Source organism: Ornithodoros turicata, chromosome 1 (genome assembly GCF_037126465.1).
Source record: "Ornithodoros turicata isolate Travis chromosome 1, ASM3712646v1, whole genome shotgun sequence".
In the NCBI taxonomy this organism is placed as follows: domain Eukaryota; kingdom Metazoa; phylum Arthropoda; class Arachnida; order Ixodida; family Argasidae; genus Ornithodoros; species Ornithodoros turicata.
In genome coordinates this window covers 82,329,745-82,356,351 of record NC_088201.1, presented here as the reverse complement: position 1 = coordinate 82,356,351, position 26,607 = coordinate 82,329,745, and the positions used below count along the sequence as shown (strand labels likewise).

The 26,607-nt window shown below is 46.3% G+C and overlaps 1 protein-coding gene and 1 long non-coding RNA gene across 2 annotated transcripts in view; both read left to right on the top strand.

Moving 5' to 3' along the window:
• The first annotated feature begins 1,549 nt into the window (after positions 1 to 1,549).
• On the top strand, positions 1,550 to 8,096 carry LOC135401581 (uncharacterized). Its single transcript, XR_010424847.1, has 3 exons — positions 1,550 to 1,582; positions 7,694 to 7,803; positions 7,891 to 8,096. It is a non-coding gene; the product is annotated as an uncharacterized LOC135401581 (long non-coding RNA).
• Positions 8,097 to 26,607, top strand: part of LOC135401578 (uncharacterized) — a 45,884-nt gene continuing 27,373 nt past the window's right edge. The window contains exons 1-2 of the mRNA XM_064634062.1: positions 8,097 to 8,127; positions 13,177 to 13,235. Of these exons, the coding sequence (XP_064490132.1) occupies positions 13,224 to 13,235 (12 nt within the window). The 5' untranslated portion in view covers positions 8,097 to 8,127; positions 13,177 to 13,223. The remainder of the gene's footprint in view (positions 8,128 to 13,176; positions 13,236 to 26,607) is intronic.

Below are 26,607 nucleotides of genomic sequence, written 5' to 3'. Positions count from 1 at the left end.
GAAACGTGACCCGATAAGAGTAATTTAACGTTGTTAGCAAGAATGTAACAAGACCATGAAGGACAAATCATGTCAGAAACCAATTAGAAGAAAAATGATGGTGGTAGGCTGTGCCAGGGGTCACAGTTGTTGGGGCTTGACGTAGAACTACGGGCATGCTGTTCGAGATGGTTGAAGCTATTTTGAATCCTTTTATAGCAGTAACACAGGACATCGAGGGCCTTGGAGATGTAATGACTCTGCTAGCGCGAGTGGCCTCCTTTTTTCTTTCGCTGTCAATGAATCCTAGAACGTTCTGCACCAATGACTGGCACTTTTTTCCATTCCTTGTGATATCCTGTTTCCTGCAGGACACGTTTCCTTTGCTGTTGGACGTATTTTCGTCCATATATGCCGCCACTGTCCGAAAATTCACACTTTGGCGCACGACTTCCTGTATCAGTTTATTTGTCCTCTGTAATATTGAGCTAACTACGACATTCGTTGCCCTAAATCGACCATTTCCATGTACGCGCCGCTCCTAGCGGCGAAATACCGAAGTAACACCACGTGGGCTTAGCCGGTATTTTGAAGCACACAACACGTGGTTCACCCCAAAAAACCACACGAAAACTTGTTAAGACATATTCGGGTGATTCCATCTCGACTCAGGCAAAGTGGTCCGGGCACCATCAGTAATTTTTATTGAAAAATATATGTTGTAGCCTGGCTCACATTGAGAAGGGAACAGCAAGTATTTTTTCTCTAGTTTCCGTAGTTCCCGAGAAAAAAAAAATCCGGAAGAATATGGCCGGTCCGACGCGCTTTCAGTCATAGCGATTGTGACGTTCACTACCTTTCCAACGAACGCGTTCACGGCTTTGAATTTTTTTCCTCGCACTGTCAGCTATGTTGGCTTCTAGTGCTTGGGTTCTGTTCCGTTGGCGATTTTCTTATTTTGCAGCTAAAAATACGCAAAGTTGGTGGCGACGACGAAAATCGCTCATATTCTTGCGGCTATTGCGGCACTTGTGTACATGCCAGTGAAGCGAGAAAGGTATCGCCGTGTAGCGGAGATTGAGCTCTATAACTCGGTATCAAATTTAGGAGTCTAGGCCAGGTTGCTGTCACGCGCGGAGGCGTCTACAACACGTGGTATTTGAAAAAATGCGGTTTTTGAGCACTCATATCTAAAAAAACCCACCTCGAAAATTTTTCAAACTTCGTAGGCACATGCTTCTCCATACGGTATTTGAGTGCACAGAAAAGCGAAGGTTTTTTCCTTGTACAATAAAGGTTAGAGCGTGCCAAAATTTCAGTGTCCGACTGTGGTGCGTGTAATGACCATGGAAGTTCAAAGGATATTCCCATTCTTCGTGCGACAGCGGACCGTGGTACTTGTATTCTACCCGAGGAGACGTCCCTGAGTTCGCATGGAAACACAGACAACGATTCTGTGTCCGTCGGCGAGTACTTCGCCGTGTCATGAGCCGCCGCCGCTGCTAATGAACAGCGAGGAGAATAACAAGATTAGCGCCACCCGCACCGGAGCCGTATCCGACTTCAGCTACAAAACCCAAGTTAGTTTGGAGCGATTGCGTGGGTGAGTGGTTCCTCTACTTGTCGCAGTAGTCATTTCGTTTGCAAAAGCTGTGTTTTGACACTGTTTCGACTCGCCGTTGCTTTGCCGTCTGCATCTTCGCTGTGAACATGAAATTAAGTAAAGACTGTGTATACTTGCCGAACTACATGAACAGGCACAGGCAGAAGATACATTTTCAAAAGAACTTCGCACGTGTATCTTCGCTGGACGATGCGTTGATGAGAAACGTTCTGACGCCTGAACAGTATTGTAACGTGTGCGAGTTGGATTATCTTTCCCACAACTGCTAATGTAATGAATGACATGTAAATAAATAGTGACTCGTCTTTACTGGAATGGTCTGGAGGGATGGATAAACATCGAATTTTCATGCACGTACCGGGTAAACAGTGCAACACAAACACTCAATCTACATTTCTCTATACAGGGTGTCCTTGTGTGTCCAGGGTGTACAAATGTCCTGAACATTTTTAAAATATATATATATGACACTTTTACCAAGATGGAGTCAATTGCAATATAGCATATGCTGGTGGGCACTCCTTAGGAGGGCATTAGCAAAGTCCAAAAGCAATGTCTTAATTAACTTCCATTAATTAACTTTTTAATTATAAAAGCTACGAAGTTGTCCCAATGAGAACATATGTTCCTTTCGGTCACCTGATATCGTAGCCGTTTTCAGAACAAAAATGAGTTCGATAGATCGCCCGCAAAAAATTAATGAACGAACGCCTTTTTTTCTTTATTTTGTTCATTGCGCATCTTCGGAGACGCGTATTTCCTTCATCCCCAACGTGGGAGGGGGAAGGAGCACAGTGTCGCTTCCTGCGTCGAAGATGAGCTTTAACTTGCGGAAACAAAACAAAAACAAATGTATCGGAACTGGCCTTATCTTTAGTTGCATTTTCTGTTTCCTTTTAATCTTTTTCCAGGACGCGAGAGGCGATAGTGTGCTCTTTCTAGAGCTAACTAGGGAATAATAACTAGAAACCAAGCCATCGAAGGGGGGCATCTCAACATGGGAGCCGCCATGATCGATACGGTAGGCCTAGCGTCTTACGAACGGTGTCTCCTACGAGTTCCGTGCGCCGTTCTTTCATGTCGCAGCACAAGGTTTAAACCGTGCAATGCTCATTCCCTAGGGAACCGAAGCGCACAGGTGATGGCAGACAAAGCAAACACACTTCGCACACGGCATGGCACACGGAGCCCATCGGAAGCGACTTGCATTGGATTGGATACCATTGCGGCGCACGCACCTGGTCTTCATACGTGGAAAGGCTGTGGCAAATCCGGCCGAATCCAAAATATCGATCATGGCGCCTTCCTGACTTGGACATTGGGAGAGGGTCTTGCCCTCGTACAACTCCTTTGCTCTCCCCCGTCACTCTCTCTCCCAGCTTTTCGTCTAGCCTCTCCTTATGATTTCTATAATGCGTAGTAGACGAACGACGGTAGCAATGGTGATAATAGTGTATTCCTCTTCCCAATAATGCAGTATGTGGTGCTTGTAGCGGCCACTAGCGTATCTCACCCATGACCCGGATCTCCCATAGGCGATTGATATGTCCAGGTCTGTAGTATAGAGTAGGTCGTGGTTTTTATGTCAACAAACATGGCGGCCGCCGCCCGAAGTGGCTGGGCATGCGCATACGAATACCCTAAAATAGTCCATTCTGCAACCTTCCTCATCCCCGCTATTGTTGGTAATGAACGCATTAACACATTAAAGTTTTAGATGTTATATATACAACGCCACTTGTCTCATCGGGATACCTTGAGCATTTTTGAAATTGTTAGCATTTCAATGTACTACCTGTTTCGTGACGAGGTCTCGCCGATCGTGGCATGGGATCTGTTTTTTTTTTTTCTTGCAAGTGCATTTTTGCCGAATATACCGCATGTAGGCGTCCCTTTAAAATGTTACGTCACGTCAGAGCATTTGATAATGAACCGCGGCCGGCAAGGCGAATGATGGGCACGTAAGGCCTCGTAGAGCTCGGCATACTCGCTAAGCATATAACTTCCGGTCCTGCGGCAGATGCGGCAATCATCTTCTCAGTATAACTGTAGTTGGAGATATCAATCACTACATTGAGGAAGAACCACAGTGTTAACGAATAACTATGGGCGCACATAGAGAGTTCTCTCTGCTAGCCACAGGTGTTTGGTTTTCAATCGCACTGAATTGGTAACATATTCCGATGAGATCGTCTCACTGCTTTCTCACATGGTGTGGGGAAGCCCTTCCTAGGCCTATGAACCGAACTGTCTTCACCAGATACCGGGCGCCTCTCCTCGCTACGATCCCATCATGCACCCGGTTTGAGACTCTGTTGTACGCGCGTCGCGGGCTCCGATGTCTTAACTAAACTCTACTTACGTTATCCTTTCTGAATCCGACCCCACTGCGCATAGCACTCCTGGTGACAGACCGGTTTCAGTGTGAGACCAAGCATCTGGCACGGCTTGCGGTGTCACCTGGTTTTAAAGTTCTCAAGAAATCTCCGATATCTTGTGAGAGCTATTGTGGACTGTACAGTGACTTTTCTGCACCAGGGGGCTCCATGTAGTGAGTTTTCCAGTGTTTTTCAAGGACTATGACACCCCCGCCAAAAAAAAAAAAAAAAAGAAAAGAAAGAAGAGCATCCCAAGACACTGTGCAGCAGTCGCATTATGTCCATCGGGAATGATATTGACGGTGCCGCAAGAGGAGCTGCTACGCCGTACTAATACCTGTGGCATGAGACAGGTGCTCCAGGTTCGCTGTCCAATCTCTGTATCTATACGTGATGTAGGGGTGCTCTTACACAGCGTTATTTTAATGCGTCTGGTTTTGGCGTTGCACGTCACATTAGGTGTTTATAATTGACCTTTCTTGGTGCATGGCAATGGACTATGGTCATGAGGTACGCCACCGTAGCCGGTTCATGTATTCATCTTGCCTACCTCAGGGTTCTTTAACGTGGGCCGAAATCTCAATGGGCCGAAAGTTTTGAAACGTGTCGAAAACTGTATCCGGTGTCTGTAATAACCTTTTTGCAAACATGTCGCAAGCATTTTACTGACAAATTTGCATACCGTCACGCAAACGGTTGCGACGTTTAGCGGCAACGTCAAACGTTTCGTCAACATCAGCAAAAGTCACTAACAGGTGCCGCCGAAAATCGCAACACCTTCCATGGTTGTCTGCCTTTTTTATGATTTCCCCCCTCCCCTTTTAGGCAGCTATTACCATTGTTGTAGGGAACGTATTTTACGATAGAATGAGGTGAATGTGACGTGACAATTTCTGTTTCTGACAAAAAAAGAAAAAAAAGAAGGTAGCATTGAGTACGAAAATTTCGAAATTCGATTAAGAAAATTAAATTCATTTCAAATACAATTTCATTGAAGTGCTTAGTTCCCTACAGGAAGATGCCCATTGATCACATATCTTTTCACAGTTTTTTTTTTTTTAATTTTGGCACAGTTACGGAAGCACCTTTTTTATTCCAGCTCTGCGTGTTGGTGTTACAGCGTAAACATAAGCAGAACAGAACGATTTCAAAGTTGTTCTCTCGAGTAGTGTATTAATCACTGCTGCAAGATCGTTGTCAGCGGTTGTAGGTATTCTAACGCCGTCTGAGCCAAAACTTCTTATATCTACAATCATGCTGAGAAATTAAGGATGATGGCAGTTAGGACTGTTCCACTACTGGAATTACAACTAAAGTGTAAAATAAATGAATTATGGTGATATACGGTGTTCCAGACATAAAGAAAAATATAATAACGGACTTGTCATAGTGAAAAGAAAAATCAGTAGCTCCTGGAAAAAACATATCATTGGGCACCCCGCAAACATGTTTGTTTTATGATAGAAGATGTTTCAATATGCTGTATTCTTACCTGTTACCCAGACAGAACACTATCTCCTGTGGACGTTCGAAATAGATCCCAACGTCCATGTCCTGAAATGGATATCACATGGACATCTCTGGGAACTACATGAATGGACGTCCGTTACTGTACATCCACAGGATGTACCGTAACGGCCGTCTGAAGAATTGTCCGAATAGGGTCCCTGATGGGATGATGCAGTGAGCATTATCAGAGGAGAGAGAGAAACATGGCAAGGTGGTCGCGTCGTGAGTTCGACTTTCGCTGAACCAGCTAAATGCCTCAAATCAAAAGCACTAAGAAACACAGATGTTACCGTTATAGTGAGTTAATACGCCAAGCAGTTCTTGAGTCCAGTATTATCGGTATACGTAATCGCACTGAAATTAAACACCTCACCCTTTAGTTTGACTCGCAGGCAAACAGGACTCTCGAATTTGTGGAAGCTCACGAGACAAGCAATATATAGTATCTGTTTTCGCTTTGGAAAGGTATGCCACTGCCTTTCTAAGTTCATGGTTCTAAGAGCTTTTTGCTTTTTAAATATTCATGCCCATTGTCCGTAACAGAAATACTAGAAAGAAACAAAGAGCAGCAACTGAGAAAGAAAGATGCAGTGGCCGAAGCTGAAACAAAATGGCAGAAGAAAACGCCTAGTAGGAATGTGCCCACTTACGCAGCAGCTCAGTAAACAGTATCAATAATAATGAGAAAATACAGGGGCAGGGCCCTGAGCACGGACGTTCGTCCCGGCATCTCCGTGTAACTTCCTGTGCGACGGGTGTTTGTGGGAAGGCCAAACCGTAGCCACTCGGAGATGTGGGGGATATCTGTCGGAAAAATGTCTGTCTCCCAGGGAGATTCGAATTTCCGGGAAAGGATATCCTCAGGAACACCACGGGAAGTTTTGTTCCGTTTGGATAGTGACACGCATGCAGTACAGTGTGTGGGCATACTCAGAACAAAATTATCATGAAGCTGTTGAGGTATAGCGTCCTACTCTTCCACTAGAGCTGTTCGGAGGTCCAGGATTGCTCTAGGGGGCGGATGATGCTGTGCAATGCGTCTTCCGAGAGCGTCTCATGCATGCTTAATGGGGTTCAAGTCCGGAGAGCGAGCTGGCCATTGTAAGCGGGTGATACCCCCACTTTCTAGGTACTCCTCCACAAGAGCTGCTCGATGAGGATGTCCGTTGTCATCCGTAAACAGGAACTCAGGCCCCATGGTACCCTGAATAGTTGGACATGCTGTTGAAGGCATACGGTCAGAGATACCGCGACATCAGTCGCGGTATCTCTGACCGTTCACAGTTCCTTGTTCAAACATATAGAGAGGAGTAGTTAACCCAACATTATCCCTCCCCCACACTAGAACTCCACCTCTACCAAAGCGATGGTGCTCAAGGATGTTGAAGGCATCAAAGCGAGTCCTAGGAGCTCTTGAGATGAATACACGTCGTGTATCATTCTGCATACCAAACCTGGATACCTCAGTGAACAGGACACGTGCCCATTGTTCAGGTGTCCAACGAATGTGTTCTCTGCACCATGCTGCCGGGCTCTACGATGGGCCGGGGTTAACGGAACACATCGTGTAGGCTTGCGGACAGAAAGGCTGTGCTCACTAAGTCATCCGTATGCAGTATGCCTGGAAATTGTAGTCCCTGTAGCAGCTGAAAGGTCTCTGGCTAATTCTCCTGCTATGCTCCTTCTGCGCCGTCCTGCATTCAGTGACAAAAAATGGTCTTGCGCAGAGTCTAAATCCGCAGATGTCCTGAACTGAAACGCCAGGACACATTTCCAGCATGTTGAAAACGCTGCCAAAGTATAGAAATGATCTTTGAGGGATGTGCAGGTCCTGTGACACCGCGATCTGGGTTTGGCGAGCGTCGAGTTTGCCCATGACTCTGCCCCGCGTAACGTCATCAATATGAGTTCACCGAATGTCCATTTCAAAGAAACAATACTGTTAACTCGCTGAAATGCACAAGGCGAACTCCCTTCTGCATCTTTGAGTTCTCCTTTGATAAGCCAGATGTACCACACGCTCTTATCTTGTCCTTCTAGCACCACAATCAGACTGCTCGGGCAACGCGTGGCCCTTAGTTGTACAGGAATAGGATGTGGTGCACTTCTTACGAGAATTTATTCATCAGGATCTGACAGTTTCTTATTTTTCACAATTATCCTTAATTTTTCAGCATGAGCGTACTTCTTGTTATTCACTCAGGAGGCTGTGAGACCACATCTACTTCCAGCAGCATATCACAGGTGCAATCTCCAAACGACGATGCAGGGCGGTACGCGCAATGCAGCAGAACAATCCAAGTACAATCCAAGGTGGGTAGCTTTGATGCAGAACACATTCTACAATTGAGGGTATCCTGTGATGTTTCTGCTTCGGTCTTCTTCTTCACCCCCCTTCAGAAATGTGATGCGCACGCTCACTGTCTCGCCTTGGTCCTCAGCAAGCAGTGGTGACATTCCAGCGCTGCTCAAAATAAACGTGATAAACGTGAAGGGTCATTGCAAAACGAAGTGGAGGCACCGAGAAGCAAAGCCATTCCAGTGGCGATAGCTCCTAGCAAACACAAGAGCACTTCGCCATCCGTACCGCGCTCAGAAAAGTTACTACCAACGTGCAAGTAACAGACGAAGTCAAAGGTACTGTAAAACAGTAGACAAGCAGGATATGCTGGCGACGTGGCTTGAGACTTTGTTGCTTGTAACTCCCATATGCGGAACCATGCGACCGACAACGCTCTCTAAATATTTTTAATTTATCATGAAAAATCCGGCGTAGTGCAGCGGCGCGACGCCTGGTGTCGAACAACCCCTTGTGCAGCGGGCAACACTGTCCAATATGTATGTGTATTATGTATGCAGCACTATTTTGTCGCGTTTTGTTCTTTTGGTGGCTATATTATTTCGTATCATATTTCCATAGGAGTGCAGAGACCCCTGTTTAGTGTGTTTTTTGCGAAATAAAATGAAAAAGAAACGCAGCGCTGTTCGACTGTCTGGCCCAGTGTTATACGCATGCAACGTGGTTGCCGCCGTACGCGGCTGAGAGTGCGGAGGCCTTCCGAATACCTAATACAGTGTTGTCCGTAATCTTTAATTTTAATTTTCTAATTAACTGCACCACCGATTGGAATGAAATTTGCGCCGTTTTTATACTTATGGCTTGGACTATCAATAGCCACGCTAAATGAAATTCGGTCTCTGCTGCTTTACAGTACCTTTAACTCCACGCACATTAGCTTTGTCTTTAGCGACGGAAATGCCTACACACCAGGGTTGGCCTGAGCAGAAGACGTTTCCAAATTTTTCAGCTACTGGTACTGAGACAATGCATAACCGCATAGTCCGCAATACGCGCTAGATATGTTTACGTTACAATGCGCCTTTTGAAAAACGAGAGCTGTTCCTAACCAACCTACACCGGAATTTTATGAACACGTCAACTTCCGCATAAGCTGTTAAGCAGGTTTGTATCGTTCAACCACCCAGTCCTGTATAAGGTTTACCTTATCTCCTTTCTTGACTGTTACGTACTACTTCTAACGAGCTGCGATACGGCAGCCGCGTTTTAAAAGTTCGTTGTCCCTTTCCAAATATAATGCTCCCAACCGATAAACAGGTGCGGTACATGCAATTCAGTGAACTCAAATGCATGCAGAACCGGAAAGAAAGCATGAAACCCGAAAGGTCTAAAAAAACGTGTTTCTCAGTTTTAATGTTTTCGTTGAAGGCTATGTTTCAAGCTTAAAAGTGAGAGTATACGACGTCTCGTAAGTCACTCGAACATTTTTGCTCTCCTCCCCCTCCGACAGGCCGTTCCCTTCCTATGCCGTCCCCCTGAGCACACGTTTTATGATTTACGAGGCGAGCGTGACCCCGTGAGCCGCGCTTCCGAGAAGCGACGTTTAATACTGGCAGTTTACTTAAGCAGCGTTGAGCAGAGCGGGACATACAAAGAGCACACGAAGTATTCTGCTCGAACCAGGAACATATACACGCGCACACACACATACATAATGGCGTCCCCAATTGTGGTCTGCCGTTGTTTATGTCGACACATGATAATATGTGTTTAGGCATGATAAAACACGTGCCGAAACACGTTACACCACGTGGCTTCGAAATTGTGAGTAAAACGCATCAGTCAGTGTTTACAGTGAATGAGCACACGCAAGCTTGTGCGAAACATTAATATAAGAATGTGGAGCATACCTCTTCACCCAGCCCTATTGCTTGGTGAGGAGGCTCTCGTCCCTTTTACAAGCGTCTTTGATTTCCTGAGAGACGTTGGCGTTATTAGCCTTTTGTAGTCGCAGAGTAATGTTTTACACGTATACGCTCATCTTTTATTAGTCATCATGTTTACTCTTAAATAACCATAACATCACCACTGTCTCAATCATACCTCAGTTTGTGGCGCATTATGATCTTTGTTGTCAATGCGCCATTAAACTCCAATCATCATCATCATCATCATCAAGAATGTGGAGCAGAGAAATAGGAGCTTCGTGGTTTTCTCTGCTTCCCTAGTCTGTGTCCTTCTGCTTTGTTTCAGATGTTTCTCTCATACTATAGTAATGAATGCAGCACGCTATTTGATTTCTCATATCTGCTTTGTTCTGCTTCCTTTCTTGTTCCCGAGACCGTGAGAGAAAGAGACAAACTAATGGTGAATTCGGGTGGTCATTTCATGGCAACACGGCCTAGCGCTCGGAAATTGCTTAGTCGGCGCCCACGCTGGATCACATGACCGTTGCCACCCGAACATGAATGCCAGGAATCTAGCGATTTTAGTCGCTTGGATCACGCTAGGGGCATCGCGGTCGCTCGTCTTCGGGTTCCGTCGTCTGCTAACCCACGTGAACTTGGACGTACGAGGGCCCTCGCCACCCTCGCGATGCGGATGTGACAACACCGGATATAGTTGGGCAATCCGCTGCCCGGTCGCTTCGAGCCCGGGCGGAAAAAGTCCCAGCTGGCAAATTCCTTGCGCTCGGAAACTGCCACGCGGACATGCGAGATCGATCAAAACTGGCGAAAACAGGCGGGATCTGGCAAAAAAAAAAAAAAAAAAGAAAGCCACGAAATGACCACTCGAATTCGTCATAACGAATCGACAGTGCAAAAATAAAATAAAAATAAAAGAAAAAGCAAAAGCGCCAGATGTGATACGCCGCACCGGAGCGCAGTTCGCGTACCGTTAACTAAAAAATCAATCTGGCAACATCACCAATCAGTCAAACCGAACAGTATCGCAAAATGACATTCGGTGGTGATCCCGCTACATCACACAATTAACGTCAAATAGTATTTCAACAACAACAAAGGGAAAACGAAAAAGACCTACGCCTCCGGCTTTAAGCAACCAGGAGAGGGAACGATGATTTTGCTGGGTGGCAGCTCTGTGGTGAGGTACTACTCTGACAGTGCACGTCCAGCTCGTCATCATCCCTTGGGGGCAGCCCACTTTTCCATCGAAGATTGTATTTTATACGAGTTGTTATACACTCGAAAAACGGGGGGCGGGGGGAATGTCGAAGCAGGCTTGCAGTTGATTGGGACGCGCAAGTGGGCATCGTCGCGACTAGACCCAGGCGAATAGTGGTTTGAAAACCGAAGCGAATGCGAAGCGAATATTTATAGGGCCCAAGCTGATGCGACGCGAATAACTGCAGAGCCGAAGCGAATAGTTGCAAAATCGGACGGTTTCTACGCATAGGCGGAGCGGAAATAAAGTACAGACGTACAGGAAACATAAGCAGGGACCAGATATATTTTAATTTGCAGCGGTATACGAGCGCTAAGTCTCTGTCAGTTTGAATTCATAATGTGGTGTTGCCGTGCAGAACAATTAGCTGCTCTACGTGATCCGGCAGAAGACTCTCCGTTCTGGGTGTCACGGTAAGGTCACAGATGGAGAATAGTCGCTACTTGGGTGGCTGGAATATAAAGATAGATATTTCCGTGCCTCGTTGGCAAGCTTGTTGTACAGCTGGCACCCTGTAGCGCGCTACCATGATACTGGGCATTCGGTGCCTTATGCACTCAACAAAGCACAAACCCCAAGAGAAAACGAGGACGAAGCAGGGAGCTGCGCCACCTCATTTTGACTTTAGGAAGTGTACTTAAACAGTGTACGTCTCTGGCGGTTTCGCTGTAGATTAACTGTTTGTTCTTGCGTGGCTTTATGCGCGGCAACTATTCGAATATATTCGGCATGGAGGAGGCATTCCGTTCGATTCGCAATTCGAATACCGAAATTCGTATTCGGTTCGGAATTCGAATCGAACATATAACTATTCGCTTCGATATTCGGTAAATTCGAGTATCCGCACGGCACTATACTCACGACGATAGAAGAAAAAAAAAAAAAAAAAAAGCACTACGCCAACCGCTGAATAAGAGAGCAACGCATATGCCTATTTGTGAGGTTAATATCAACTCAAACTGTTAAAAAAAGCCGTGCGCCTCTCATTTTCAAATATTCAGATGAGAGTGCGATAGCGTTCGCAGTCATGGTTGCTTATCTGCAGTGTAACGAAGGCAACCTCACAGATAACTCAAAACACAGCACCACACTTTAGATGCCGGTAATAACCACATCGCAACCGCCACAACAACTAAATTTATCTGTTATTACAGTGTAACAGCAGTACTTCTGAATATGAACACTGTAGGAAAGCCACCAACAACACAGGACATGAAGGAAAACATAGCGTCGACTCACTGACGTAACCTGCATAAACTCACTTCCCAGCGTCCTCAGATAAGGACAACTCCACTTAATTGCGTGCGTGTCAATCAAAGCGCTGACAGCAAGTCAGCAATCGCGTCATACGTGGGCGAGCGCCAAGAACATTACTGGTGCTGCCCACACTTGCGAGTGTGCCAGGCTCACCAACTAACATGTATCACGTGTTCACATGAAATGAGGAGCACGGGAATGTTTTCACGGTAGATTAGGTTATTGTTTCATGTCGATTAACCTCAGGTCGAGAGTTACCGATATTTAAACAGAGATTATCCTTCAACTGGGCCGCTTTCGTTCCATCACTCGAACGGTGTCCACAGAACAAGAACACTCTGCTCGAAATATCTGCGGCTCACAAGCGGAGGGTTTTGTTTCAACAAGCCGGAGTGAACGGACGCTGCGGTCTAATGGCCACTTACAGCTTCATCTGTGACGTGTACGCGACGAAAGAAAGAAAGAAACGAGAAAGAAAAGAAACGAGTACAAAAAGACAACTATCAAGGACTGGCTTAGTGATATAATTTTCTTATTTCTCCGTGCGCATCGGGCTAAACACACTCTCCTGCGTTCTCTCTTACTCTTTTCTTATTGAGCGTGAGGGTATTGAGGTGTGTGCGTGTGGAAGGAAGGGGGGGGGGGGTTCTCTCCTCAACGCTACTGCATAGGAAATACATTTTTGTGTGTGTTTTCGTTTTTGTTTTCATTCGGTAGTATATTTTATGTGACCAGGGTGGGGCTTTTAAAGGGGTATGCGTGTTTGGGGAAGGGACACTCGCCGGGGCAGTATATAAACGAAGGATGCAGTATTGGAGAGGGCCGCTGTGGTTCTTCTTCTTTTACTGATTGTGGTAGTGGTGGTGCAAACAGTGAACAGACAACGTACAAGAACTCGACGTTTCGACTAACATTGGATTGCCCGCGTTTCTTCCGGTTTGTAGATTCTGGTGGATCGTGTGCGGTAATATCCGCAGGGGGATCTGCCACCATGTTTTTCAAGGTGAGTCGCGCGAACTTTGCGTTAACACCACTTTCGCTCAAAATGACAAAAAAAGGAAAAATGAAAGGAGGACTCAAGATTGAACCCAGGAACCTGAACCCCTGGAAGAGCCCAGAAGAGCCCATGATTATCGTATTACCAAACCAATTCGAAGTATACAGCTATACCCGGTGTTCAAAATTAAGCTTTCACGAGCGCTACGCAAACACAACAATGACAGCAAACGGGATGATAACTTTACGCTACTTGTGTAAGAAACAGGTGCTGCTAATTATGTAGCACCCGTTTGTTACTCAAGGAACAGAAAAGGTAACACCAATCTTCTTTTGTTCGCCTATTTATAAAGTGCTAGTGAACACCCTGTATACTTACTGGATAACCGTATGCACATGTGCACAGGTTGAGGAATGTTGGCCCTGTTCGAATGCGCTCGGAATTTTTATGTGGTGATAAGTGGCATCAAAAAGACTCGTATACGTGCGTCTTGGAAACCTAATTATTTAAAGCTCACCGAAGCGCAATGACTCCTAGTCACATGCCGTAGTCGGAGCGCAATATGACAGTAGGCTGAGGTGCGGTTCATGCTGCTTGAAGATATTATAATGAAAATATTCCGATTTGCTAAGTAACGTTACGGAGAAAACGGTAGAGAGCATTATTGTTCATAGTAAACCAGGAAAGAGACCCAACACATAAATCAGTCAATCAATAATCTACTTCACACAAATAGGGTGACTCGCATTATGTGTAAATGTTTCTCAGAATTACTATCAATACACATTTGATCTAATTCTTTGAAATATTCATTCATACATTGCTTCAGCGGTCATCAAGTATTCTCTTCTTTTTCTTTCTTTCTTTATCACATCACCATCACCATCACCATCTTTGGGAAAAAGTAGTACATTTCAATCGTGAAGTTATGAAGATGGATTTATGATAACATGGCAATGCGAGCAGAGTCGTCATCTAATCCACAACTGCATTTCTGAGGGGAAAAAAATATGCGCTGTGGTTTTCCATCAAAATGCCCGAAATCGGCCAGGTGCATTTTACGCCTTTCAAGTCTACCTGCCTACTTTATGTCATATTAATGCGATATGTACGTTCAGCTTCAAGGGGAAAACCTAAAAATATACCGGTTCAGCTTTCTTGGTTACCGGTAGCCGCAGTTAATGAAACCGGAAAACCCGACACAGGAACCGAATCTCTTGTGAAATTCGGGAACTGAACCGTAATCGAACCGATATTTGTTTCGATTCGATTCCCTCAAGTGATAACTGCAACTCATTCCCTGTTATTTTGGTTAGGTCGTACTGAAAAAAATTTTGCTTGCGACACTACAGAGGATCTCCCGTGGTTCTTTTCTGTTTTTTTTTTGTTTGAAGTACAAACATTTCCAATTCACAGATGAGCTCTGATGACTTAAAACTATTTTAATTAACTATTCTAACTATTTTACCTCACACATTACGATGCGTGACATCATTGTTATCATGCAGCAGTCCTTTAATTTGCGATTCAGCTCTGCACTGCGATATTTTAATGTACTGTAACCTTGTCCTTCACTGTTCTCAACACTGTCAAACGAAAACCCGTTTCTCCAGCACGGAGCCTTTGCTCTCCCCTCCCGTCTGAATATTTATGCGACACAACCCGTCAAACGGAACGCTCCTCAAAGAGTGTCGCTCTATACATTGAAGAACTGAACTGTCCCATCACGCATCCCGTATCAATTATGCAGATTAGGATTTCTTTGAACTTCGCTACGAGGCGTTTTGACGGAGGTTCCCTCCTTTTATTGTTTCTTTCGTTCTTTTTCTTCCTTGCCTCGCCGACCTCTGACAGACAGGGGCTATGTCCTACGGCTCCTCCGTCGTGCCGGCTCTACATCTACATTGCCATTTTTGCGCTCGAGAATCTGGTTTCTCCTCCCGCAAGCCTTTGCTCAGATTACACATCCACAGGTCGTAGAACTCCGGATCTCCTCCTCTCACAGTATTGTTTTTCTTTTCGTCGATAATGCCGATACTTAACGAGTTCTCTCTGACGCTAAAACTGCTCGGCATGCAAGAAAAAGAAAGGGAACTTCGAGACTTGGCTCGGGAAGGTTATACCCCACCGTGTAAGGACTTACAGATTTTATCACGTTACCTCACGGACCAGATGAGACCAACGATGTATGCAAGCCGGCAATCTGAAAAGACGCTGTACAAGTCTGGTCTGGAGCGGACATCGGCATGGAATCACGCCTTGTGATGATGGCTCGGATGACCCCGGATTTTTTAATTTTGTTAGTTTCTCTCGACACCTATTCGAGGAGCCGCGGCGCAATACGACACAATGTTTACTCGTTCGAGAAACCACACGGGTAATCTACTAAAAGACCGCCAGGATGTCCTGCAACCTGAATGTCGTTCACACGCATGTGTGAAGACGATAGCTTTGGAACCCTTCTCTATGTTACAGATTTCTCGCACGCACGAAGAGCAACAATGGTGGTGAGATGAGACGATAGCCCATCACGCACGCTGCTCATTGCAATCGTGGAAAGTGGGGAGATGATTATGGCTATCGCAGCTGATTACGTTACACGAAACCTTGATCGTGACACTAGTTTTTATGACAGAGGCCGCTTCAAAGACCCCGCTGGGATGGGGACGTTGACCACAGCCGGAGAGGGAGGAGTAAATGTCCGCAGACCAAGTAGTTGTATACCGCTTTGCAAAACCTTCCTGTGCTGCCATAGGCTGCAAGTGAAGCAATCGTTCGACGAAGCAAAGCCGCGACACTGTCGTGGTGCGAAGGGACACTAGGATGTGTCTCGTCACCCAGATGATTTTTCGCGCATTTCAGCTTTCTTTATCCTACAACGCCGATATTATCTGCTGACACGGCCACGGTGGACTTCGTTTAAGCCCCAAAGGTATCCCGCCTGCCGGCGTCCACCCATGTGGATCGTGCAAATGAGGCGAGAAAGTTATTAAGATATGGAGGGTTGGGTCAATCGAGTGATGCTAAACAGCCTCGCCTCCCCTTGTTCATCACTTTGTAAGGCGAGTGCCCTGTCTCCCAGCAATATGCATGCCACTAACCATAATTGCTGTTTCTCTCAAGGTTGGCATAAGACTTAATATGAGTCGAGCACATGACGTACTAAATATTAATATTGCTACAACGCTTTCGCATAACTTCCGCATCAAGGCTCGGGTGATGTGATCAGGAGTAAACGCAACAGGCAAGGAGGTGTCATTGTTTAGTCTGTAAATTATGTAAATCTCAAGGCACCCATAGGGTAAACCTCCAGAAGTCTGGGAACATTTTTATTTCGCTCTTCCTAAACGAGTGAACTGTTTTTGCAGTGAATCATAACCAGCGGATACAGACACCAGGATTTTGTTGCGCCGCTAATTTCTGCGTTGCATAATTGGGTAGCGGTTTCGCAGCTTTCAATTTATTGAGAATCCACTCAACATGCTATTTTGATGCCGAGGAGCCTCAACATAATGCTAAGAGCCGCAAAAAGAGAGACAGAAGGAAGCTCTTCCTTACAAACACTCAAATTGATCACTGCGTCAACAGACGTCCACGAAGTGAAGGAGAGGGAAATCGCTCCGGAAAAATACAACGTCATAGCAATGCATCACGTGATATATCTGAAGAATATTATTGATTACCTTCAATTTCGTTTTCTTAATGTTAGTTTACTATAGTGGAGCGATGAAGTTTTACGAGCCTTCAAGCTATCAGCCTTCGGAAGAACATAAGTTGCTTTAGGTCTAACGTTTCATTTGTATCCCTGCAACGTGTAAAATCTAACTTAAGCCAAACAAATTTTATACGCTGATACTGACACAAGATTTTATGCATCCAATCTCCATTATCCTGTCTCAGTTATTGCGGATGTCACAGCGCCTTATGCGACGTATAGCTAAATGGTGTCCCGAGCATCAGAACTACGGGAATAGCCTGAAACAACAGACAATGTATACATATTCATCTATTAGGTATCGTTAATTGAGATCTGTCATTAGAACCAACCTGCTTGTTTCTGTATTGTCAATAAGTTTTCGTATACGTGCTTCTACTCCAAAGCAATCGTTCCGCAAAACTAACAGTCACATCATTCCGTCTGAAACGGTTGTTTAGTTGCGTTATTTCAGTTCTTTCCTATGCTCTGTTCTATGCTATTATTGTTCTGCGCTGTGTGTTCTTGCGTGAACCTATCGTGAAGGTGGCAAAGGCAGGGTCCAAGATACATGGCAACAACCTGTCTTTCCGTGCTTTCCATCATTTTCATTCTTTGAATTGGCTGTACTGCTTGGGAAATACTACACGTTTTGGTATAACAGCGAGTTTTAGGAAGTTATAACCACCCTCCGATTCCGTAATGCTGTCAGTCAATCAGATATCACCAACGTGATGTCACCCACTCCGAAGGAATTAGGCAAATGGTTTATCAAGTTTTCGGAAACGTTATCGGGAAACTTCTACGTTTTCCTAAAACTCGGAACGTGCTAACGTCCGGGGAGCATCAATCGAATACCGTTTTTGTTTGTTTGTTCCTTTTTCGCCACCTCAAGTGACATCGCAAAAGCGATACAGTGGGATAACGAAAGCAAGAAGAAAACGAAGTTGTAAGCTGTACCCATTCGCCACACGGTCCTCAGAGGGAGCAGGCACGACCCTCTGTTTACAAACAAACGAGAGGTTTGAGGTTATATTTTGCTGTGGTGGGCAAGAAGCGGGAAAAACGCCTCGGCTGATAGGCCGAAAAGGCTGATAAGGTTGATAGGTGCCCACCAGCATGCTTTGCCAACACCTCCTAGATAGCAGCAGGCCTGCTATGCCCCACGTGACACAGCGTCACACAGGAAATACCTGCTGTGGATGCTGCTATGACGTGAATGAAAGAGCGAACAAGAGAAAAGCTCGAAGCAGCTCGCAAAACTCACGCAGGCCTCCGTGAGTTAGGCAGTGCGCAGGCCTTCTACTATCTAGGAGGTGTTGGCTTTGAGCGGCGGCGAAACGTAATCGATGACGTAGGGGTGCACGTCGTCTGTACGAGACATTCGTAGCGTGCTACTATCGAAGAAGTGTGTGAGCGGTGCGGGTACGCAAAACGTAATCTCTATCATGATAGTGATAGTAATTGTTGTTGCAGCCAATGCAGGCGCAAAACGCGACGCACAACGCGCGTCACAACGTGACGCACACTCCCTTCATGGCGCCTGTGGAAAGCCTCCCCAAGCAGCACAATACACTGAAAGTCGAGTGCAATAGGGGTGGACGGTATGTATCTTATCAATGTTCTTTAGTTTCACCTTCAAGGCCTTCCACCTACCCGTCCACCCCTATGGCACTCGACTTTCAGTACATTGTGCTGCTTGGGTCGGATTGTCACGTGCAGACGATCCTATGTTTACAAACATGTGACGTCACAAGAAGACCGGTTCGAGGTTATATTTCGCTGTGGTGGGCAAGAAGCGGGAAAAATTCGTCGGCTGATAAGGCGAAAAGGCTGATAAGGTTGATAGGTGCCCACCAGCATGCTTTGCCAACACCTCCTAGATAGCAGCAGGCCTGCTATGCCCCACGTGACACAGCGTCACACAGGAAATACCTGCTGTGGATGCTGCTATGACGTGAATGAAAGAGCGAACAAGAGAAAAGCTCGAAGCAGCTCGCAAAACTCACGCAGGCCTCCGTGAGTTAGGCAGTGCGCAGGCCTTCTACTATCTAGGAGGTGTTGGCTTTGAGCGGCGGCGAAACGTAATCGATGACGTAGGGGTGCACGTCGTCTGTACGAGACATTCGTAGCGTGCTACTATCGAAGAAGTGTGTGAGCGGTGCGGGTACGCAAAACGTAATCTCTATCATGATAGTGATAGTAATTGTTGTTGCAGCCAATGCAGGCGCAAAACGCGACGCACAACGCGCGTCACAACGTGACGCACACTCCCTTCATGGCGCCTGTGGAAAGCCTCCCCAAGCAGCACAATACACTGAAAGTCGAGTGCAATAGGGGTGGACGGTATGTATCTTATCAATGTTCTTTAGTTTCACCTTCAAGGCCTTCCACCTACCCGTCCACCCCTATGGCACTCGACTTTCAGTACATTGTGCTGCTTGGGTCGGATTGTCACGTGCAGACGATCCTATGTTTACAAACATGTGACGTCACAAGAAGACCGGTTCGAGGTTATATTTCGCTGTGGTGGGCAAGAAGCGGGAAAAATTCGTCGGCTGATAAGGCGAAAAGGCTGATAAGGTTGATAGGTGCCCACCAGCATGCTTTGTCAACACCTCCTAGATAGCAGCAGGCCTGCGCCCCACGTGACACAGCGTCACACAGGAAATACCTGCTGTGGATGCTGCTATGACGTGAATGAAAGAGCGAACAAGAGAAAAGCTCCAAGCAGCTCGCAAAGCTCACGCAGGCCTCCGTGAGTTATGCAGTGCGCAGGCCTTCTACTATCTAGGAGGTGTTGGCTTTGCGCGGCGGCGAAACGTAATCGATGACGTAGGGGTGCAGGTCGTCTATACGACACATTCGTAGCGAGCCACTATCGAAGGAGTGTGTGAGCGGTGCGGGTACGCACAACGTAATCTCTATCATGATAGTGATAGTAATTGTTGTTCGAGCCAATGCAGGCGCAAAACGCGACGCACAACACGCGTCACAACTTGACGCACACTCCCTTCATGGCGCCTGTGGAAAGCCTCCCCAAGCAGCACAATGCACTGAAAGTCGAGTGCAATAGGGGTGGACGGTATGTATCTTATCAATGTTATTTAGTTTCACCTTCAAGGCCTTCCACCTACCCGTCCACCCCTATGGCACTCGACTTTCAGTACATTGTGCTGCTTGGGTCGGATTGTCACGTGCAGACGATCCTATGTTTACAAACATGTGACGTCACAAGAAGACCGGTTCGAGGTTATATTTCGCTGTGGTGGGCAAGAAGCGGGAAAAATTCGTCGGCTGATAAGGCGAAAAGGCTGATAAGGTTGATAGGTGCCCACCAGCATGCTTTGTCAACACCTCCTAGATAGCAGCAGGCCTGCGCCCCACGTGACACAGCGTCACACAGGAAATACCTGCTGTGGATGCTGCTATGACGTGAATGAAAGAGCGAACAAGAGAAAAGCTCCAAGCAGCTCGCAAAGCTCACGCAGGCCTCCGTGAGTTATGCAGTGCGCAGGCCTTCTACTATCTAGGAGGTGTTGGCTTTGCGCGGCGGCGAAACGTAATCGATGACGTAGGGGTGCAGGTCGTCTATACGACACATTCGTAGCGAGCCACTATCGAAGGAGTGTGTGAGCGGTGCGGGTACGCACAACGTAATCTCTATCATGATAGTGATAGTAATTGTTGTTCGAGCCAATGCAGGCGCAAAACGCGACGCACAACGCGCGTCACAACTTGACGCACACTCCCTTCATGGCGCCTGTGGAAAGCCTCCCCAAGCAGCACAATGCACTGAAAGTCGAGTGCAATAGGGGTGGACGGTATGTATCTTATCAATGTTATTTAGTTTCACCTTCAAGGCCTTCCACCTACCCGTCCACCCCTATGGCACTCGACTTTCAGTACATTGTGCTGCTTGGGTCGGATTGTCACGTGCAGACGATCCTATGTTTACAAACATGTGACGTCACAAGAAGACCGGTTCGAGGTTATATTTCGCTGTGGTGGGCAAGAAGCGGGAAAAATTCGTCGGCTGATAAGCCGAAAAGGCTGATAAGGTTGATAGGTGCCCACCAGCATGGTTTGCGCGGCGGCCAAACGTAATCCATGACGCAGGGGCTCAGGTCGTCTATGGGCCGTGTACTGGGTGAGCACGGAGTAACGTTCCCTGAAAGTTGTGCGTTTAATGTTGTGGGTGTTCTTCTGGAAGCCATCTTCAAATTCATCTGGAGTGGATCCGACCCCAGCCTTTCCAGTCTTCACGTGGTGGACTTATTGTCTGCACTGGAAAGTAGGGCGAAAGTGTGGTAGTGATTTACGAGATAATCCGGGAAAGTAGAGGTCCTGCGACATATCCCTTTTGCTGCGGTCCACGAGACTAGAAGAGCAAGTGCACCAAATGACTTCACACAGAAATAGTAATGCATCGCATGAAACAGAAAATGGAAGACCCACGTGTAGGCTATTTGCCGTCACTCTGATGCCTTTCCAATAATGTTAGCTGTAGCGAATAGCGCTGGTTGCTGCTGTGCAGAAAAGCTTACATTGGATGCGTGAAGTACATGCACCAATGCATTTGCTCGAGGACACAGAGCGCCACACTCAGTGGCAGCAACTTAGCGATGAAACGAATGTGGACGAGACTCCATGCTCCACTTTGGATCACGTGACGGTCCACCGCCAACCAGGGGGTCCTCGCGAAGGAAATTCCTCACTCCTGACGTCACGTTTCATGATCCGTGCACCGTGCTCCCCGCGCTCCGAAAAAGATTCGGAGTGCGACACCTTTGCTCGAGGACGCTCCGAAAGGCGCACTCTGTGACATGCTCTGCCCGTTAAGCGCATGAAGCACGCACTCCCGTGCTCCGGAGCACCTGCTTTACGCACCCATTGGCTTCAATACAGAGCTGTACGTAACAAGGAACGCGTTAGTCGGTAACGCATTACTGTCTTTGGTAACGAAGTAACGCTTAGTTACTTTCTAATAAATATAACTAGTAACGTACTTCGTTACAAAAATTGCTAACGCGTTAGTCGATCGTAATTTTTTTTTTTTTTTTTTTTCACTGTCACCAACCACGACCGTCAGGTGTGGTTTTTCCTGCGCACATGGCTCCATTCCACGAGGCTGAAGCACGCGGAATAATTCCCAGCGAAGAGAAAAAGATACCAGAGAGCAACGCCTTTCTCATTGCTCTAGTGTCCACAGTGTGCCGAACAGAGGTGGGCATCCTCACAAGCCCACTCAACGGCATCGATAGGTGCCTCGATAAAGGCCATTCCTGCCTTGCCAGTATGAAAAACAAACAACTCAAAATTGCTCAGTTTGTGCAACTTCTCTACTCATGTACCAATTTTGCCAATCCAGTTTTTACTGATCGTACATGTAGTGGATACTTGTTGCAAGAAGGACGAGCCAAGCAAGGTAATGAATCTTAGTTGTGGGTACTTATAACTTGTTGTCAGGAATAAATAAACGAAACGAATCAACCAACGTAAAAAGTCAACTACAACGTATGCACCTACCCGCTCCTAATATTTTTTTTCTCCGTGTTAGCGCCGCGAAGCAACTGTGGCTATGAGCAACGCCACTCCTAAGTGAAAGAGCAATTGTGAAGTGCAAACGGCACAGATTATAACAAATGAATATATTTTATAAAGAAGGTTGAGGTGAGGTGAGGTGAGGTGAGGAGGATACTTTAGAATGAAGGTCGAGGTGAGGTGAGGAAAATACTTCAGAAAGCAGGTTGAGGTGAGGTGAGGAAAATAATTTTAAAAGGAAGTTGGGGAGGTGAGGTGAGGTGAGGAAAAACATTCTTGATGAAAATTGAGGTGAGGGCAAAGGTCGTGAGGGCATTTGCCCACCTCTGGTGTCGAATACTCAATGTGTTCTTTGTGTTCCTCCTTTTGAGGATTCACTGCGCTCAGGGCATGTAGTCTCTCTGTCCCCTACTTGGGAACTCATGTCAATGACCATGTGAAGGTCCCATTGTGAATGAACGCCGTTTTTTCGCTGAAAATCCCTCTTACGGATCACCGCTTTCAATACCGTTCTTTGGTATACATTTATCCTAGAGCTTATTTGATACAAGCGCGAGTCGACAGTGTACATGAGGCAACCAGATATTGTAGGCAGGCGATGTTTGACAGGTAAGGATATTGTAGACAATCAGATATGTAGGCGATATAGATAGGCGATGCTTTCGTATTTCTGCTGTCTGGTATGCAAATGTAATGTATAGAAGTAACTCGTTGCTTCCAAGTAATGAGAACGCGTTCCTTTCAGGGCAACGTACGGCGTACGGGCAACGTACTATTTTTTTTAAAGGAACGAGTAACGTACTTGGTTCCTTTTTTTTTGGGGGGGGGGGACGTGTACAGCTGTGCTTCAATGTGAGTTTTACACTGAGTTTCACACAGTATAGCTCTCCTGACACCAAAAATATCGGCAATGTAGTCCTCTCGTTTCCGGTCGTGGTACCTCCGGAACCTCCTCCCTCCGGGTCCTCTCGGAACCTCCCTCTCGCTGGAATTCGAACCCGCAAACAAAATTGTTTCCGACGAATCGCTCTATTCTCTGGAAGCGTTGGATGATGGATGGTGTTCATACAGACTTTCCCTAATTAAGTTTGTCAAGTTCAATGCAAGCAACGATTGACGACGCGGGATGTACGGGGAGCTTTGAAATGGGTTAGGCTTTTTTCGGTCGACACTCGTACTCCCTAGCATGTTCGGCTGGACGAACGGATGTCAGCTATGCTGATACGATTTTGCTGCACTGAACCTACACCCGGGCACTTAGCACCGTGTTGCACGAAAACGACCAGCCAAGTCTGCTATTAGTTTTGTGTTACATGTCCCATTTATCAACAATGAACCATCACCACAATGTGAAGACAGCGAGAAACATGATGCCTAGAGTCCTGTGAAAGATACATGGGGTGTGATGCCAATCGCAAGCGTAAAAGTGCGCTGAACAATGCCGAAGACAGAAGAGCATGCCTAAAATTACTGCTAATTTGAAGTCATTGACTTTACTAATCGTGTATTCGCACGACTGACGTCCCCAGACTACTCCGGCGAAGGAGACGAAAAACACCATAGCTTCCTGCCGCCACGAGAGCGCGACCGCTCGATGTCATGCCTCTCCGTGCTCTTCTATAACCGCAGCGAATATCCTGCGGCTCGACCGCAAGATATTCCGTAGCAGACGACAGTGCTGATGGTGTCGTCTGCTATGTCCGCTGTTGGCCAATAACGATATTCCAGTGCTCAAAATAAGGCCGGTTTCACACTAACGTTTTTCTCGTCCGTGCTTTTCGCTAGCGAGAAACGGACCTATTATAGTATATAGTGCTATTCACACATGCACGTTTGACCACGGACCGTGTATATCCGTGCCGAGAAACACTCGCGGTATCGTATTGTGGCCCGTTTTTTTTTTTTTCACTCACTCGGCCAGCCATTTACGTGTGCCCTTTCACACAACCGAAATCCTCGTCCGAGTGCACCCGGATACTGATAAAAATAAAAGATAAATCAAGAAAGGGAAGGCAGTGTTTGACGTAGGCCACCCTCAAGGACAGCGGCCTTACAAGACAGGCGAGACACCATTTTCTGCTGTTTCTGTAGAATAGACGATTTCATAAATTGCATGAATGGCCCACCAGAGAGCGCCGTGTTGCGAAAGCCCCGCTGCACCTTGGGATTTAGTGTTCATGAGTCAGAGAGAAGAAGAAGAGCGCAAACGGTTTCGGTTTTCTTTCTCCTTCACCTCCCGCACCTTCAAGAAACAGGCAGACGAGCATGAATGCAAACCGTTTCCCACAACGCATTGCACGATGCGCGTGACTTGCGCGACGGAGGGCCCCCGTGCGGAGCACAAGGGCAATATCTGAAATCGCCTATTGTAACGTCCGCACGTTCTGGCATACCGTTTCGCCATTCCGTGATTTCAAGCTATGACTCTCAGACCGCGTCATTTTTGCCTGGCACTTCTGTGACAAAAGATTTGTGACAAGAAGTGCAATTAGGGAAAGTTTTTAATTGCAGTCTTTGTCAACACAGAGGCAAAAATATAACTGGTATATATAAAAATACCAAAAATATTGTAACATACAGGGATCGCCAAGATAAACTTCGTGGTTTGTAACGAAGATAAAACAAATATAAACAGTGTCGGGAAGCTAAAGTAGATGTTAGATGACGTATTATGCTCCAAAATTCTATGTCAATACTGCCACTTGGTCCGTTTCTCTGCGGATAAATCGTGAAAATTAAAAAAAAACGCCGCTGTCTATCATTTCCAATCGGCTATACCAGCTATACCTGTCTTTCAGCTCCTTCCGTCAGATGGCGAAACGGTCGAACGCCGGCGTTGCAGACGACTTCGCACAGTAGGCGCTCGCATTCAGTTCCACTTGTTCACTTCGTTTCGATATCGTCTGCAGCGCCGCGTTCGACCGTTTCGCCATCTGACGGAAAGAGCTGAAACACAGGTATAGCCGATTGGAAATGTTAGGCAGGGGTGTTTTTTTAATGTTCACGATTTATCCGCGGAGAAACGGACCAGGTGACAGTATCGACATAAACTTTTGGGGCATAATACGTCTTCTAACATCTACTTTAGCTTCCCGACGCTGTTTCTATTTGTTTTATCTGCGTTACAAACCCTGAAGTTTATCTTGGCGAAGCCTGTACATGATATGACTGTTAATGGAGCAATATGTACTTGAAACAGAGAGGTAATACAATTCCAACAGCCTATCGTTGAGGGACGGGAGCGACAGAAGCTGCATCCAAACGGGGTGTGGTGCCCGAGAAACACGGCAAAGAAACGGACATGCAGTAATTTTCACGGAGCGGGCACAGGGGCTCGGACAGTGTGAATAGCAGCCTTGAGCAATGCTGGTCCGTTTTTCTGCCGCTACAAATTTCGATATGACAGGCAGAAAAAATAAATAAATGCAAACTCTGTAGTCTGAAAAGGCACGGAGTTAAAGGTACTGTAAAGCAGTAGACAAGCATGATATGCCGGTGATGTGACTAGAGATTTTGTTGCTTCTAAATACCATATGCAGAACCATACGACCGACAACGCGCTATAAATATTTTTAATTTGCAATAATAATAATTTGCAAATAATAATAATTTGCAATTTGCAAGATGCGGCGTAGTGGAGCGGTGCGACGCCTGGTGTCAAACAACCCCCTGTACAGCGGGCAACACAGAAAATTGGTATTACACAGTATGACATCGGAACTTCGTTATTTTAGTAAAGATATTATTAGTTTCCCTGTTGACCTATGCATTCTGAAACCCCTGTTAACAGTTTAACCTGTTAACCCCTGCTTTTGCGAAGTCACCCAGTGCTGGCCGCTGTTCGATGGGGGCTCTCCCTACTTCTCTGCAGCGCAGTGTTATACGCATGCAAACTGGTTGCCGCCGTATGTGTCAGAAATACGGATTCATTTCGAATACCTAGTACAGTGTTGCCCGTAAGCTTTAATTGTAATTTTCTAATTAACTGCACCGTCGATTGGAATGAAACTTTTTTGAATGAAAAAGCACTGTTTTTGTCCTGGTGGCTTGGACTATCGAATAGCCACACTAAATGACATTTGATCGGTGCTGCTTTACAGTACCTTTAAAGACGAGTTTATTCCGTGAAAATCACTTAGA